Source organism: Aphidius gifuensis, linkage group LG4 (genome assembly GCF_014905175.1).
Source record: "Aphidius gifuensis isolate YNYX2018 linkage group LG4, ASM1490517v1, whole genome shotgun sequence".
NCBI classification, from domain to species: Eukaryota; Metazoa; Arthropoda; class Insecta; order Hymenoptera; family Braconidae; genus Aphidius; species Aphidius gifuensis.
Window position 1 is genome coordinate 20,599,867 of NC_057791.1, and position 17,200 is coordinate 20,617,066.

Sequence of the window (17,200 nt, forward strand, 5' to 3'; positions counted from 1 at the left end):
AATTCATTCATGATAACTAGAAAATAAAAAATTTACATTCACACCCTCAATGAATAATAAAATTTAGCAATCAATAATTAACTCGGTTGATATCAATGAGTCGATGATTGATAATAAAATTAATAAACAAATTAAAAATGAATAAAAAAAAAAGCACTTTTGACACTTGTTGTTGTTGCTAAGTAAAAATATCAATACAACAACGATTTACTATAGAATAAATAAAATTTAGTCAACAATATCAATGTAACCTTTCTAGGTCAAAGTGACACGTCAAAAAAATATTGTAAATATGTGATAAAAATCTCATCACGTCGTACAAATACTAAAATCATATATTAATATCAGTATTGCGTGAATTACAGTATCGATTTGTACTATGAAAGCAAAGCAAATATCATATTGGTGTAATAAACATGCTCATCCGCAAGCATACAATAAATTATTTGCATATTTATATATTCATAATTTTTATTAACGTGCTATTTTATTACGCTGCTATATTTATTACTATTGTTATTAGCTTTTAGCGTTTTTTTTTTTACGATTTTCCTCGACCTGCTTTAATCGACATGAAAAAAAAAAAAAAAATACAGCACATCATCAATCTTTTTATTTTATTTGTGATGATACTTGTAATTTTATTTTTTCTTCAACCAACGATAAAGATGGATGATTTTTGAAATGGAAAGAAATTTTATAATATCAATTATATTGGTGACACGAGTAAAGATTAGTTTCGATTAAAAATATTTTATATTTTTTTATTGTAACGAGTGGTATTGCGAAATATTATAGAAATTTTTTAAATGCAAAATACAATTATCTTTTGTATTTTATTAATTTAAAAAAAAAATAATATTAATAAATTTAATTTTGTCATTCTATGGACTTGATAATTTAAAAATAAATTATTGAGTTATTTAATATCAGCTCCGATGATAAAAAATTTCATCAATTTTAATATTAAAATTTTATTTATGCTTGTAAAAAAAATACGGAATTTATAGTTTGATTTTTTAACGATCATGTTTTTAATTTTTTTAATGAATAAAACCAGTAAACTTCCTGTTGTAAATAAAAGTAATAAATAAAAAAAATTACTTACACAGAGAAATGGTATAGGAAGCACTTCCAGCCAGTTGGTCGTTCCAGGAAGTTGTATACCTGACCCTGGAATGTTGCTTTTCCAGCACGTCTATGTTCCTTGACGTGGTAACGACCCTCCCACGCAGCACGATCACCACCACCACCAACACCAGTCAGTAGCAAACGTGGATCAACGCCTAGTGACAACAGGAATGAATAAATAAATAAATAATGATACTTGTCATCTTTATTATATATTTTGGGGATACTTTTTTCATGTATATTAAATAATAATTTTATTGCATTTTTTAAATCTCCTCATGTCACGCACAGACATTAAAATAAGTATAAAAAAAAATAAAATAGGCAGGTGTTTTTATGTATGTAATTTTTTCATTTGAAACATATGGCCTGAATTATTTTTCTTTTATTTTTTGCTGGTATATATAAATTCAGATAAAAATAAAATAATAATATCAGAGGTAAAATGTGAAAAGAAGCCTTAAAAATTAAATATATTTATATTATTGGCTCTGCAATTAGTAATGCAATTGGTAAATTAAAGCTTATTACAACGAAAATAATATATTTTTTATTTAAAAAAAAAAACAACTAGTACTTTCAAAGTTTCAAATAATATTTTACCATATAAATCTAGTAATACCTCTATCCCATTCATTTTTTTGTGAACGATAATTTGAATGTGTTCCGAAATCTTTTTTATCAATTTGATATGTATTTTTACAATGATAAACTGAACGATTGTTATTATTGTTTTTGTTGTTGTTATTATTATCTGAATCAACGATAAATATTTTTGGTATTGTACCACCACGTGTATGCCAGTTTCTATTTAATTCAATTTGCTGGCTGGGATTACGTTGCGTCGGCATTGCGCGACTTGACTTCTTTTTTTTTTTTTTTTTTGTTTAATGTGGTTCAAGGTCACATTTTATAGTACTATTTATTTATTTATTTATTTTTAATTATACACTAGTAATTGTAAAAATATCCCTAAATTTTTGTTTTTCCATTTTTAATATTTAAAATACTTGATTTATTTATTATTAAACATTATTTTTGTAATCACTTTAAAATATTTAAATTAATAATGATCATGTTTAATTATTTAACCATCTTCAAAATCACTGAATTTATTATTTAAATATTTAACTTGATGCATTGTTTACATGAAAATTTTGAAACTTTGTCATGATAATAAATCGGTTAAAGATAATCACAAAGACAAAAAAAAAAAAATACTGTTAAATAATAAATAAATTTACTTGAAAATATGAGGTTAATAAGAGTAAAAACTAAATTATTTAAAATAGTATTTTTTTTTTTTTTTCATTTAGAAAGTAAAGTAAAAATGAAACTCTACTGATGAAGACCCGAGTCTAACTATCTGTTCCATTGGCAAACTAAGTTTTACAGTAAATCCGATTAGCAGATTTACATTTGTGGTAGTTGTTCTAGGAAATGTTATAATTCTGGTTCATATATGAACAAAATATATCAAAATTCTTATGCAATAAATCATTGCACATTAGAAATGAATTAACAAATATTTTTGAATAATTGAATACAATTTAGATATCATCATGTCAAATGATAAATTACTAATCTCTGTCTGCAATTAATTTCGGTGAAAAAAATCCCATTAAAAAAGAAATGACATTCAGTTAAAAACCTTTATACAGATGTTCTATTTTATTCCAGTTGATAAAACTTTTATTGACGAAATCCAACTTTAAAAATTCAATCTTATTAACCCAACTTTTCAGAATGTTTTATCGTCATTTCCCTACTGAATGTCCCCCTTTTTTTTTATATTTAAAAAACTTTTGTAAAATTAGAATTCAAGTAGATATATTTACAACTTGATATTAAATTTATTATTGTAAAGAGCTTCTTATTTTTTAAAAGATAAATATTATTATTATTTCATGATAAGCAACTAACCAATAGTTTGTCAATAAAGTAAAGTTAAATAACTCACCACTCGTAACAGTGTCATTATTATCTGATGGAAGTGTTACACTTGTCTCGGATAGTGGTGATGGAATTGGTTTCAATTCAGTTGAGTCGAGTCCGAGAAATTCATTTCCTCCACTGCTTCCATTACCACCACCCACTTTAACAATTGTGACATTTAATGGACCCCGGTTACCTACAAAAAGTTCAATCAAAATTTATCAATACAATCAACAAATTCAATTAGAAATTAATTTAAAAAATACAAACTATTCAACTAAATAAATTGTTTTTTTTTTCTAATAACAATAATAATTATTAATATTTATTAATTTTATAAAACAAAAAAAAATGAATAATCATTTCATAGTGAACATGTAGGCCAAGTATTATTTAACTTGGTCAAGTTTAATGGTATATTTGCTATTTAAATAAACCAAGATGTTTTTTTTTTTTTCTTGTAATTTTAGTATTTATTGATTGTGTTAAAGCGTATGTAAGTAATATGTACTTGGAAAAAGTTGTGTAATTTTTTAAAAATAATTGAAATAAGTTATACTTGTGTAAAACTTGTGTGTTGTTTTGTTTAAATAATTTTACGTTAATGCTGGGGTTACAACTCAACAAAAATAGCATTTAATTGAATTAACCAGTTAGAATGAAAAAAAAAAAAAAAAATTTATTCATATATGTAAATGTTGACATTACCTAAACGAGATGATGGTGCAAGTAGACCCTGCACTTCGTCCAGAGACATCCCTTGTTCTTGATCGTTGATACGTGAACGATCTTTCATACCTTTTTATTGACAATAAATTTCTTTGTATTGTTTTATTTTTCAAATGTTGATAAGATGGAGGTAAAGTTGATACTGGATATAAGATTTGGAAGTCAGTCGAGTCCTGAGGGACCCGGGGTGACGTCAGCAGACGGTGATTGAGTGTCATCGCCTCGGCGTCACATCTACATTCATGCCCTGGATCACAACACGATATTACTGGGATAAAACCCAGACCCAAAACACGTGATGTTACTTGGTTCAAACCACTTGTTATTCCCAGATGATTTTATTTTAGTGTTGATACTGTTGAACCTGTAAAACATCAAGACATGCCATTTGTTAATGTCAACACTTGTATCAAATACATATATTGATATATTTAATATTTCAACTTTTGATTGCCAGTCAAATTGCATATCACAATAATCAATAAATTTTACCTATATATATATATTTTTTTTTTGTTATAATGACAAGTTAAGTGACTCTATTGATTTTAAATAAATAAATAATATTTCACTTTAATAATGATAATGCAATATGAATAAATGTCATATTTTTCATGTAAAATATAAAAGAAAAAAAATATTAACTAAAATTTTATGACAAAAGAACAAATGACATGAAAAAATATATTTTTTCTTTTGCCACACCTTGATAATATTCTATATCAACCGTCTTTAACTTCACCAAGTACAAACACTCCCTCAATCTTCAATGCTTTTTGTATAGTTAACACATTTTTTTATATAAATAATTTTGCATGTTATTCATAATTAATTGCTCGTAAGTATAAAAAATAAATAAAAATAAAAACTTTGTGTTATTCTAGTAAAACAATTTTGTTGTAAAATAAAATGTACTTGGGTTATTATTTTTTTTTAAATGTCCGAGTTAAAAAATATATAAAAAATGAAATAATATACCAGTTGGCCTATTTATTGATTAAATTTATACTCATGCATGACTAATGCTTCGAGCAAGATAAGAGTCATGATGATGTGTTGTTGATGTTATTTAAAGATTAGGAGTAGCTGACATAGTTTTTTTTATTTTCAAAAATTTATAAATCATACCAATTGTTGTTGTCATTCATCTGGAATTGATACATGATTATTAATTATCAAACAATTTAAATAAAGTAAATTGATTTGGTGTTAAACAAAAAGTAAAACAATTAAAACAAATGACATTTATATTTTATATTGATCAATTGGCTACCTTGTGCTATAGTCTAGACGTGATTCACAATGCATGGTAAATTGTCCAAGTGTTCCAGTGACATTGACACTTCTATGTTTCCCTCGAGTCGTTTATAAACTACTCAATAATTACTTTTAATTTGAGTAAACAATAAACTTTGCTGTGGGAATATTATTTTTATCATTAGTCAATATTAAGAATCATGAATAATTAAATATATTAATAACCGTGATAAAAAACTTTTAGGGTCAATTGCCATATCTGTTGAATTGTTATTATTTGAATATTTAATTTAATAAAATTAAAATACTGTAAATTAGGCAAATTTATTCATTGAATTTTGAATGAAAATATTTACCGAGTGACCGATTGTATCAGTAAATTATTTACATAATGTCTCAAACATTTAAACAAATTTTTAATTTATTGTTTTACAAAAAATTATGTGAATGTGTTTCAATGTCACTTATGCACAATTTATCATTTTCACGCATACTATTTTCTTGGTTGATAAAAAATAGAAAAAAAAAACAACACATCGACTTAGGGGTTATATTTTATTTATGAATTTTATTTTTTGCTTCAACTGAGCTATTAGTTGAGTATAAATAATTCAAATATTTGTATAAAAAACTAAAAAAAAGAAAACTACGAGTCGAATGAACAGACAACAAAGGATGCTATTTTTTTTTTTTTGTTTATTTACAATTGTTTAACTAAGAATGTTATTAAAATATAAATCACTCAATTAAATATGAATACTCACACGATTATTGGAGCAGATTGATATTGTTTTCAACGTTGATTTGCAATTTGCATATTGATAAATAACACACAAGAATGACAAATATATAATCAAGATTCAGGACCAACTTGATGGACATCTGCGACGCGATTCGCGACATGACGCCATCTTGATCAAATTGATCGTCATGGATTTTTTTATCAAAAATATCACAGGTGGCGCATGCGTTGATAAAACATGGCAGGAGGTAATAATTTTCGGCGGGAAAATTAAATGACAGTATCTACAATTTTAAAAACGAAGGGTGTCACGCCTCATAAATTTTTTAATAAATAATAAAAATGAAATATCATACAGTCTCTTGTAAATTTGTGGGATTTCATAGGATATCCTTCAACTATATATCAGATATTAATATCATATTATCATGAAATAAAAAAAATAAATAAAAAACCCTGTGATAATTAACGATGCATGAATTATTTAATTTTTTTTTCGATTAAAAAAAATTCAGACAATTAAAAGGAATAAAAAAAAAATCTAATGTGTTAAAGATTTATAAATTATTTGCATGTGCAATATAGTTTGTAAAATGCTATTTTAAATTTTAATTAATACAGGAAATAATTCAATTGAAAAAGGTCGTAATTACAATTATTGTCACTTTGAAATTTCTCAACATCATACATTAACTTGGAAATATTTACTGCAACATTCATGAATGATTGGCGTTATTATTGTAATATAAATTTATTTCTACAAATCAATATTCATAAAATTGTTGTAGTAAATTGTATGTAAGTCTGATCACATAGTAGTGGAAAATCAATATTATATATATGCATTGTGCAGTCGACTGGCAAAATGGTTTTAAATTTCTATAATTTCAAGCTGAAAAATCAAAATATTTGACGTAAAAAAAAAAACAATTTAAATTGCTCATCATTTTAAAAAGTAATCAAAGTTTTTTTTTTCTAAATGATATAATAATAGCTTTTGTTGTTGATAGTAAATTGATAAACTTAGTTGAGATAGTAGTTAAATTTATTTTGGCCAAGTATGAGAGTGCATTTTCTGTGATAGAATATGAACAAACACATGTTAATTTGTATAGTTGAATTATTATATTCAAAACAGATAGTACATTATGATGATTCAAGTAACACTTGTGATGCAAGAGAAAAGGAAAATATATATACAAGATAATAATGTATTTGAAAGTTTAATTTTTATAAATATAAATTGTTATTAAAAATAATTTGACGTTGACTCAATATCAAAGTTTATTTTTTCAGAGTACTTACTAAATTGTTACTTGAATAATAAGATCGATAAGTTTTTTTCTTTCTATTCTTAACTCGGTAAATATTTACTCAAGAGAATTTAATTATATAATGCACTTTATTTAATTATTAATAATATTATTTATTTAATATTTTTCCTTAATAGATCATCTAACACGAACAAAGTGAATTTTTTAAATTAAAAATTTCATTAATGAACATTCTGAATGTGTATATATGCAAAACTTAAAAACGATAAAATTATCTTAATGGACGAGAAAATTTTTCCCAGCGATAACTGAAAAGAAAATAATGTCTAGACAAGGTAAAGACTATGTATAGATGATACAATTTAACTGGCCAATTTTCTTACATCAAATAAAAATGAATTTTATGATATATACCTGTTGCAACAACAAAACTGGATCCTTGTTAAAAATTTTCTTTAAATTGAAGTAACAAGTGTTATTTTTTTTTTTCTATTTTATCAGATTAAATATTCATTCACAAATTAATAAAATTCATTGAATATATTACACTTGTTCTTGTTTTATATTATTATTTTAATTCACAAATTCCAATTTGTTTTTTTTTTTTTAATGAACAAACTTCAATGACACTAGAAAAACAACACTTGTGCGTGCAGTATGCACGTGTTTTTCAAAATTTAGCGGCATGACTCACATCGCTTAGACAAAAATCATCACTCAACTATAATTTAATATCCAATCTAAGCACACAAAAAAATCCAAACCTTTATAAAATTTCACAAAAAATTCTCTATTCAAAGTTTTTATTTTATTTAAAACGTTTTTTTTTTTTCTAAAATATCTAGTGGATATTCCAACAATGCAGTAAGATCCTGCAGCACTCGAATTGTCAGTCTGAAAGTACACAAGGAAAAAAAACATAATATAAAAAAAAAAAATAGGAAAAAGAGCACGCGAAGTTTAATACCTGTGCGCAACTACCAGCGCAACAACTTTCCCATTTTTATTTCTATCAACCCCTCTACTATTATTACTTTTTTATTATTTTTTTTCCTTCATAGAGAATAACAGTGTCGTAGTGATACCACCACCTATCTGACCTTCTCTATACACGAATACCTTTGGAGTTTAACGAAAGACTCATGCGCCAAAATATAGTCAACAAATACACTGTCATTAAATAAATTTCATTTGAAATAATCATTTTTTTTTATATCACAATTATTTGACGTCACTCATTTGATTTTACTACATTTAAATTAGTGACGTTAACCATCAACCATTTATACATATTAATAAATAAAATTACAATTTAAAATTCTGTATATTACAAAGTTTTATTTGTTTTTATTTTTTAAATAGATTATTGATGTGTGATATTTATTTTTACTTTGTTCATTGATAATAATAAACATTCGATTGATAAATAGAATACTTTATTCGTCAAATATATTTTTGACATGTCAATATTTATTATTGACCCGTGTGGCTCATGTATAAGTACTAAAGAGAATTTACAAGGTGTGGTGTTTTTTTAATTTACATCTCTCCCTTGATGCCACTTGTATATGTCATTATTCATTAACAATTAATTTGTTGTTTTAAAAAATTGTATATTTAGAAAAAAAAAGCCAATTTCTTATAGAAACACAAATTATTATTTAATGCAATAAATGGATTATTTGTTGAATTAAATGAAGAATGAAAATGAAGTTTAACATTATTGATATTGTGAAAAAAAAACCTTGCACCTTGCAAGTATGAATGACCTCGAATTTTTATATTGAATTCAATGAAATATAATATTTGATTTTTAAAGTTTATTTGATTTGTCAATTCGAGCTGTCCCTTTGACGTATCCCGGATTGATTTGAAATGATAAATAATATATATAACTCTGGGAAATATTATTGAATTTTTCATATCATTTGATGTATAACTAATTCAGGAAGTTTATGTTTGCTGATTGATATTGAGCAAGTCAAATGAGATTAAAATTTCTTGTAATTATTTTATTTTATTTATTGTTGATTTAGTATGTACTAAGTATATCGTCATATACAATTCAATAGAAAATATATATTATTAAAGATATTCAAGGCCTCGAAATGTGTAGCAAAATGCTTGAGGTCTCGTCGTTTGATGGTGATCGACCGCGACCACGTACTCAGGGGGTTATATATTTTTTTGCGGCACTGACCGTCAACTGGAACGATCGAAATAAGTCTATACCTTAAATCATGTAATATTTAAAAATTTGTTCTAGAAAATTTAAAATATAAAAAATAAAAAAAACAATATATAAAAAATAAATTGAAATATAATATGGATATTTAAATATTATTTTATTATTGAACAAAAAATATTGGAAAATGTATTAGCTGAATTTTTATTTGGGTGTGGTCAAAATTATTATTGGTTTCATAAATATAACAAAGCGGAAGTGGTATTATTTTTTACAAGACCTATATTTTAACGTATAGTAAATATTTACCATCACTTATGAAAAAGATTGCGTATGACGAAAGCTCTTACTTCAATGCACTGATATATACTGGAGTTTGTGGATCACATTCCCTTATCTTGAAAAGAAAAAAAAAAATACAAAAGTTTTCCTGTGTAAGTATAGATATTTTTTTTTTTTTAAATTGAAAGTACAAGATTTTTCACGATAGCTGAAGCATTGTGAAAAAAATAAATCTATTTTTATTTGATAAAACCATGCTTAGATAATGTTTAGTTATAACAGCTTTTAGTTTGTGGGATTATTATTATTATTTTTTTATTATTCTTTTCACAGAAACTCAAAGTTTAAATAAGGTTAATGGTTTTTGACTCTGGTTTAGTTGTAAAGTAGTTATAAGTTTTATCGCTTAGTTTATGATGAGTAAATAACCAAAATTTATTTGGATTTATTGCTCATATAATAAATGATATGAAAAAAATTTTTTACAATAATTTATTACAGATAAATAATAATTATCAATATGTATTTTCAATTTTTTAAATATTAAACATATGAAAATAATAATTTTTTATTAATAAAAAAAAAGTATACTTATCCAAATAAATTTAAAATTATAAAATCAATTTTTTTAGTTTGTTTATTAAAAGTAGTTCATTTAAAAAAAACTTATTTAACTTTATTATAGCAGTATCAATTAAAAATTAATCAATATGCTTGTTATAAATTAATTTTTATTATTTTTAGTCTTTTTATAATGATTAACGCACTATCATTTATCGTAAAGCACAATTAAAATTAAAATTAAATTTATATATTGCAATTTTTTTTTTTCAAATACTTTTTCTTATAATAATAATTATTGTTTATCAAAATATTGATTTCAATCATGTTATTAATATTATTAAAGTTTTTGATTATTATATTATATAATTATTAATTTTTATTATTATTATATCAAATATTATTTTAAACTTTTTGTTTGAATTCAAAATTTATTTTCGTGCAAATTATTTTCGCGCGTTGCGGCCATTTTTTTTTCTCCCACTCATTTTTGAAAAAAAAAAAAAAAATGACAAAAAAAAAAAACGAGAGCAGTTGAACCGCCATTTGCATTAGTCATTACAGCACATTACAGTACGACGCGCCGGCTTGAATTGGGGTAAAATTAGGGTCTTATAGTTTGTATTAATTTTATATAATTTTTTTTACGCGAATCAATTATAAATTTATATTAATCGGATAGTAAAAATTGCGATTATTCTGTACATATATAAATATTCGATAATTTTTTAGGATTAGTTATTTATTTTTATAAATTATTTGCTCGGTTTGCTCCGGTCGGTTTGGGTCGTTTGGGTAATTGGCTTCTCAGTGGTTATCAGTTTAGGCTGCTGAAATTTTTTTTTGTCTCTTGCTGTATCTAAACACAAAGTACATTTATTTACTCATATTCTCCTTGCTAATATATATTTTAATTGTTTTTTTACATTATAATTTATAAATAATTAATAATTTAATTTATCATTTTTTAGTGAGTCATATCCAATGACGATTGAGCACCGCTTCTATTTTAACATGTACGTATTTTTTATTTTTATAATTAATTAAAATAATTATATTTTGTAATTTGGTATTCAAAATAATTATCATAAAAATCGGATTGATTTATTACATATTTGATCCACTATTATTTATATTTATTTTTTTTTCTTTCGAAATATTTGAGTACATATCGGTGCGTGTGTGTGTGTTTGCATGTGTGAGTAGCGTCCCTTACTCACACACACTCACACATGTAATAATTTGCACATCAATTTTACACATAATTATTTTTTCATAATATTTACATATGTATATTGATGTTAATATATCAATCTAAAAGTAGCCAAATTAAAAATATAACGAGTAAACATATTCGATATATGATTAATAATTTATTTGTTTTTATTTTTTTCAGTTTATGAAAGCTGGTCAAAATTAATGAGCTGTTAATAATTATTGGCAGTGGAAAATCCTGTTGTTGTTTCCTGCAGCTCCTGTATATCCTGTAGATTCATATATTGTATGTATTTATTTTTCTTCTCATAATTATTTTTTTAATCCGGTTCCTAATTTCGGATAAAAAATAATCATCGGGATTTTCGGTCGTGTTTAATGAATCGGCGTATTCATCTGGTGATGTTGGAGTCACTTGGATCAAATTGTATACTCCATTCATCATCTGTGTTTTATTCGTACTTTTCGGAGCAAAAAAAAAATGAAAATAATAAATGATCACACGGTACTTCTTGATCGTTCAACAACGTCATCGCAGATACTTGTTTTTTTTTTTTTAAATTTTGTTTTTATAAACAATGGACAAGTCCAGCCTGTTTGTCTATTTTAATTGTGGAGTATTTTTTTTTTTTTCTTATTTTAAATTCAATTCAATGTTTTGATTATCGAGCTATTTTTTTTTTTTTTACTGGTTTATTGTCTCGTGTCGGTTGGCTTGCATGTAATGCAGGTGATTTTTATTATTTTTATTTATGTTTTCCTAATTAACTGCGACATAATAGTTGTTTTTTTTTTTTTTATTTTTTTTATCTAAAAAAAAAAAAAACCAACTTGATTCTCGTGCCATCTATAAAAATTTTGCTCTATTTATTTACAAAATAATTTCAACCGACGATCCATAAAAACTCTGCTGTTGATAAAAAAGCCAGTCTACTTGTAATGTTCATGCAATTCGAGAGGTCACCACGAGTTGAAGCAATTTCAAATATCCTTTTTCTATTTCGTCGTCAATATATAATTTCGACAACATATAATTATATAAATACAGTATAAAATATTAATTTTTTTAATAGAAAAAAAAAAATGTTATTATCAATAACTAATGAATGATAAAAACAAAAACCATGTTTGGTCGTTTTAATCTTGTTTAATATACAGAAATAGAAATTCAATCTTCGATTAATGCTAGTCAAAAAAAAAAAATTACAGCTGATTTAAAAATAAAAAAATAAAATTCTGTTAAATGTCTGATATATTCAAAAGAATATGAAATATATAATTTTCTTGGCATACGGGTTGATCAAATCAAGGAGTATCATAAGTAGATCAAGTTATTCCGGCAAGCGAGGGCTATGTCTGCCTCAGCAAAAATTCACGTACTTCCGTCGTCATCTACGAAAGACGCCTCACTTCTTACAGCCACTGTGTATAATTGAATTTTTTTTCTGTCAATTGAAGCTGTTCAGTTCTCATATTCTCGAATAATTTTTTTTTTTTTCTTCATTTTTATCGACCTTGTATAAAATGAAAAAAAAAAACATTCTATAATTTGAAAAAAAAAAAATTTATTATCAAATACTGATTACAAATTGTATCAATATTATTTAATAATTTTTTTTCAAAGACCATATGATTTTTCAAATATACTATTGAACATATTTATTTATTTTTTTTACATCAATATAAATTTATAAATAATACAGAGAATAAAAAATTGGTATTATGATAACTTAGTTATATTTTTTTTTTCATTAAATTACTATACAGTAAATTTCGAATTTTTTATTTGAAAATTTGTCAAAGGTAATTTTCAAAAATAAATAAAAATTACGATATAATGTTAAATCATAAGGTCAAAATTTATGAACATCAAGCACGTCGTGTGTCGTCTTTTGATAGTGATGAAGCATAAGATCTCTCGAATTGAGTTGTTCGGCTATATAATAATTTGATATTTCTGTCGGCATTGGCAAAAGGTAACGTGATACGAATCATGATACGTGATTTCAAGTTTCGATTTATGGCTCGTGCCTCGGATTCCAAGGCGCATACCTCATTAACAAGATGTATAGAACTCTCCAAGTCTACGAGAAACCCACGAGATAAGGGTTGAATGAATCAAAAACTAATGAAAATACTTGATAATTATCTTTACATATATTTATTATTGTTAAAATACATACAAGCTTGTAGCTTGAATATTTAACCATGAAAATCAAAACCATCATTTTCTCTATTCTCTTGAAATTTGATATAAATTTTAGTTTGTAAATTCTAAGGATAATTTCTGTTGATAAGTTTACAACTGACAGGTAGCTTGTTCTCATGTTTACACGTAATTATAATTATTATTTATTTTAATTACAATATTATTTATTTATCATCATAAATTATATTTTTTTAAATTATAAAATAGTATTTTTTTAAAATTATTTTCTCAACTCGTATTTTACATAACCAATAATAAGAGTATTTTTTTTTATTTTTTTAAATAAAAAATTCAATTTAAAAATGAAAAATAAAAAAAGAATAGTATCTGAAATTGAAATAGAAAGAAAAAATAAAAATATATAAAAGTTATTATTAAAAATAAAATGGAAATATAAATTCTTCGATTTTCATGAAAATTGTTAATTATCTATTGTAATCACGGCTTTCTTTTGGTCAGAGGTACATTATGATACGACTGGATTAAAAAAAAAAGCAAAAAAATATTTAAAAAATCCGATTTCACTAGGAGAAAAGTAATTAAATCTTCGGATTACAACTATGGTCGGTATAAAATTGATCAGTAAAAGTTGAATTTAATATTAATGGAAAAGTTTCATCTCGCAAGGGCAGTGAGAGGTTGAGATTCCCAGTCGGCAGGGAATAAATATTGAACGTTTTATTATCATTATCATTATATACATATTTTTTTTTTCTGTACAACAACGAGCCTCCATAAATTCAATCTGTAACCTTACATGCCTTTTCAACGCTGCAAACATATCAACATGATTTATATCAAAATCCATCCTGAAAAATAGAACCAAAAAATAAACACAAACAGTGTGAGGTTTGATATATATATTTACAATATTTCAAGTATATTTTTCATCGGTTGTATATTTTTTATTTTACACCACGTGTAATAATTAAAAAAAATATTGATGTATATTATTTTTACATGGCTGAATATCTTCATCAGAATATTCTAAAATAAAATTTCTTGATCAAAATATTGCGATGAATATCGGTATATATCAAATATTAAAAAATGAAAAGAAAAATCGAGGTAGAAAATATTTCCATTACATGGATTTAATCAAGACACATATTAAAATTTTTTTTAAAATCAATATATACAATAATAAATTTAAAATAGAAAAAACATGGCATTAGAAAAATGTTAGACATCTCAGTAGTACAAGTCAATAACAAGGTCAGCCCCAAAATTGAAAGTCAATGTTTTATTGAATTTGATATTTCAATTTTCTTTTTTGTTATTTAACGAGTATAATTATCGAAAAATAATTGAATAACAAAAACAATAAACTGAATTGAAATATTTTGATTATAATTTTCAGTTGTGATATGGGTTTTTTTTTATATCAATAGAATTATTAATTGAATATTCATAATAAAAACATGAATTAAAAATAACATAAAAACAATAAAATATACTGGATAAATGCCAAGTATTGTATATGTTTAATTTCAGTAGGCCTGAGGGTTGTTATATTATGTATCATAAAGTTGTTGGATAGTTGATGAAATGCATATACTGTGTATGCTATTCACAGATGATTTGTTAAAGTAATTTCTACCTCAACTAGAAACTACCTTACAAAATATCAACAAGAATTCATGTATTTATATATATTAATATAGAGAGAGCGAGAGAGAAAAAGAGAGAGGTTGGTTGAACGTGTAGAATGAACAATACTTGAAAACTTTGTACATGTATATACATGCTTGTTCGCTAAACCAAAAGTCAATGAATGTATTTGGTCTGACGGAAATACTGATATTTGTAATGTACCATAGCCAATATGTCCCTTATATATATTTTGTTCAAAGAGGGCTTTATTTCTGGCTCCAGTCTACTCCGGACATTATACATATACTTGTGAATGAAAATATACTGCTCTCCCTGGAATTTCATGTTTATTTGTTTTTGTAACTTTATGAATTTTTTTTTTTAATTTATTTTTTTTTACTCTCGATTTTGTATCCCTTTTTTTCCTCCCTCATTGTAGGAGCGGCGGTTTATTTATTCATTTTTTTTTAAATAAACAAAATACATATATAAACGTTGACATCACCGCATGAATATCAAACCCTTATATTTTTCTTTTTTCGTTTTTGGTCGTGTAATAATAATAATAATTTCTCATAAAATTTATAAATTCATCTATATTTTTTTATTTATAATTATTTAATCGTATTTAGTCAAAGAAAAAAAATTTAATCTCATATACAAAGACGATACGTTCGCCTTACTTCCTTCTATAAGGCTTTTTATTTGCTTAGCCATTTTTTGAACAAATTAAATATCAAAATAATTGAAATTAAAATTTAAAACTTTTTCTAGATACTTATATTTAGATGTTGTTTAAATACTAAAAGCATAATTTTACGAAATTTTTGTTTAGAAATATTTTTTTTTTAACAAATATGACCGGCAACGAAAAGTCCCGAGTTTTGTGAACAATATGAAATTCAAAAAAAAATATAAATAATTGAAATTATATTTCTAAACTTTTAAAATAATTATATTTAGTTGTTTTTTAAATACTGGAAGCATAATTTCATGAAATTTTTAAATAAAAATATTTTTTTAACAATGATGACTGTGCAAAAAAAAAAAATACAGAATTTCGAAAAAACATAGAATTGCAAAAGAAAAAATAGAAATAGTTAAAATTTAATTTTTTAAACTTTCAAGATAATTATATTTCAGTGTATTTCAAACCGGGCTTCTATAGATAAAAAGTCTAGAAAAATAAATTTACAAATAATTAAAAAATTAATTATTCTGCTCAATTAAATAAATAAAAGTATGAAATTTTCTCTTTGAAAAATAATAAATATAAAAGAATCACTACACAGCTCAAAAATAAAATTACTTCAATATTTTGTATGCATACACTGCACGTTATTATCAAGCATACATTTATATACATGTATAATTTTTTTTTTCTCTGTTTATAATAAAGGCGAGTATTCAGCTAGAATAACCCCTTTTGCAATTTTATATTTACTAATGGCAATTTGTGTACGTGTGTGTATGTGCATTCAATCCATATCAGTGTATTTGTATATCTGATATGGATATATATTAATATGCATGATGTATCTCAACGGGATTTTCGTAATACGTGTCTTCATTATTCTGTCGTTCATATTTCCCGCCTTGGCGTCATCGTCACCACGTGATATTGGTTATACTCGTGTATTAACTCCGACAAGTTTCACACAAAACTATCACTATACACTGACGGAAGTTTCATCTCTTAGTTTATTTTGAGGGTGATAGGAGATGACACGATTTTGAAACATATATGTATTACAGTTATATTTATAAACACACACATAACCATTCAGATAAAATTTAATGATTGTTGTTTAAAAAAGATATTAAAAATATAAAATATAAAAAAATATATATACCAAGAGCTTTTTCCGCTTTTTTACTATTACGAAAAAATAATAAGAGATAAGAGTATCAACAAATAAAAAAAAAAAAAGACTAATCGCCACACAACTGTGTGATAAAAGAATAAAGAAAAAAAAAAAATCGTGCCAGACATATTCTAAGGCTAAATGACTTTGTATCCTCCATAGAAATTTTTATGTCTGGTCATTGCAATTTTACCGAGTAACAACTTCAAATCTCCAGTGAAC

The 17,200-nt window shown here is 24.5% G+C and overlaps 1 protein-coding gene and 1 long non-coding RNA gene across 2 annotated transcripts; one reads left to right on the forward strand and one right to left on the reverse strand.

Annotated features, from left to right (window-relative positions):
- Positions 1 to 1,104: 1,104 nt before the first annotated feature.
- On the reverse strand, positions 1,105 to 5,926 carry LOC122855572 (potassium voltage-gated channel subfamily KQT member 1-like). The gene is made up of 4 exons (XM_044157049.1): positions 5,817 to 5,926; positions 3,775 to 4,159; positions 3,092 to 3,262; positions 1,105 to 1,286 (listed from the first exon to the last, which is right to left on the reverse strand). Exons 2-4 carry the CDS (start codon positions 3,860 to 3,862, stop codon positions 1,105 to 1,107), a joined length of 441 nt encoding a protein of 146 aa, XP_044012984.1. The 5' UTR covers positions 3,863 to 4,159; positions 5,817 to 5,926.
- A 4,767-nt stretch (positions 5,927 to 10,693) lies between these two features.
- On the forward strand, positions 10,694 to 11,584 carry LOC122855574. Its single transcript, XR_006374079.1, has 3 exons — positions 10,694 to 10,966; positions 11,068 to 11,112; positions 11,493 to 11,584. It is a non-coding gene; the product is annotated as an uncharacterized LOC122855574 (long non-coding RNA).
- The last annotated feature ends 5,616 nt before the right edge of the window (positions 11,585 to 17,200 follow it).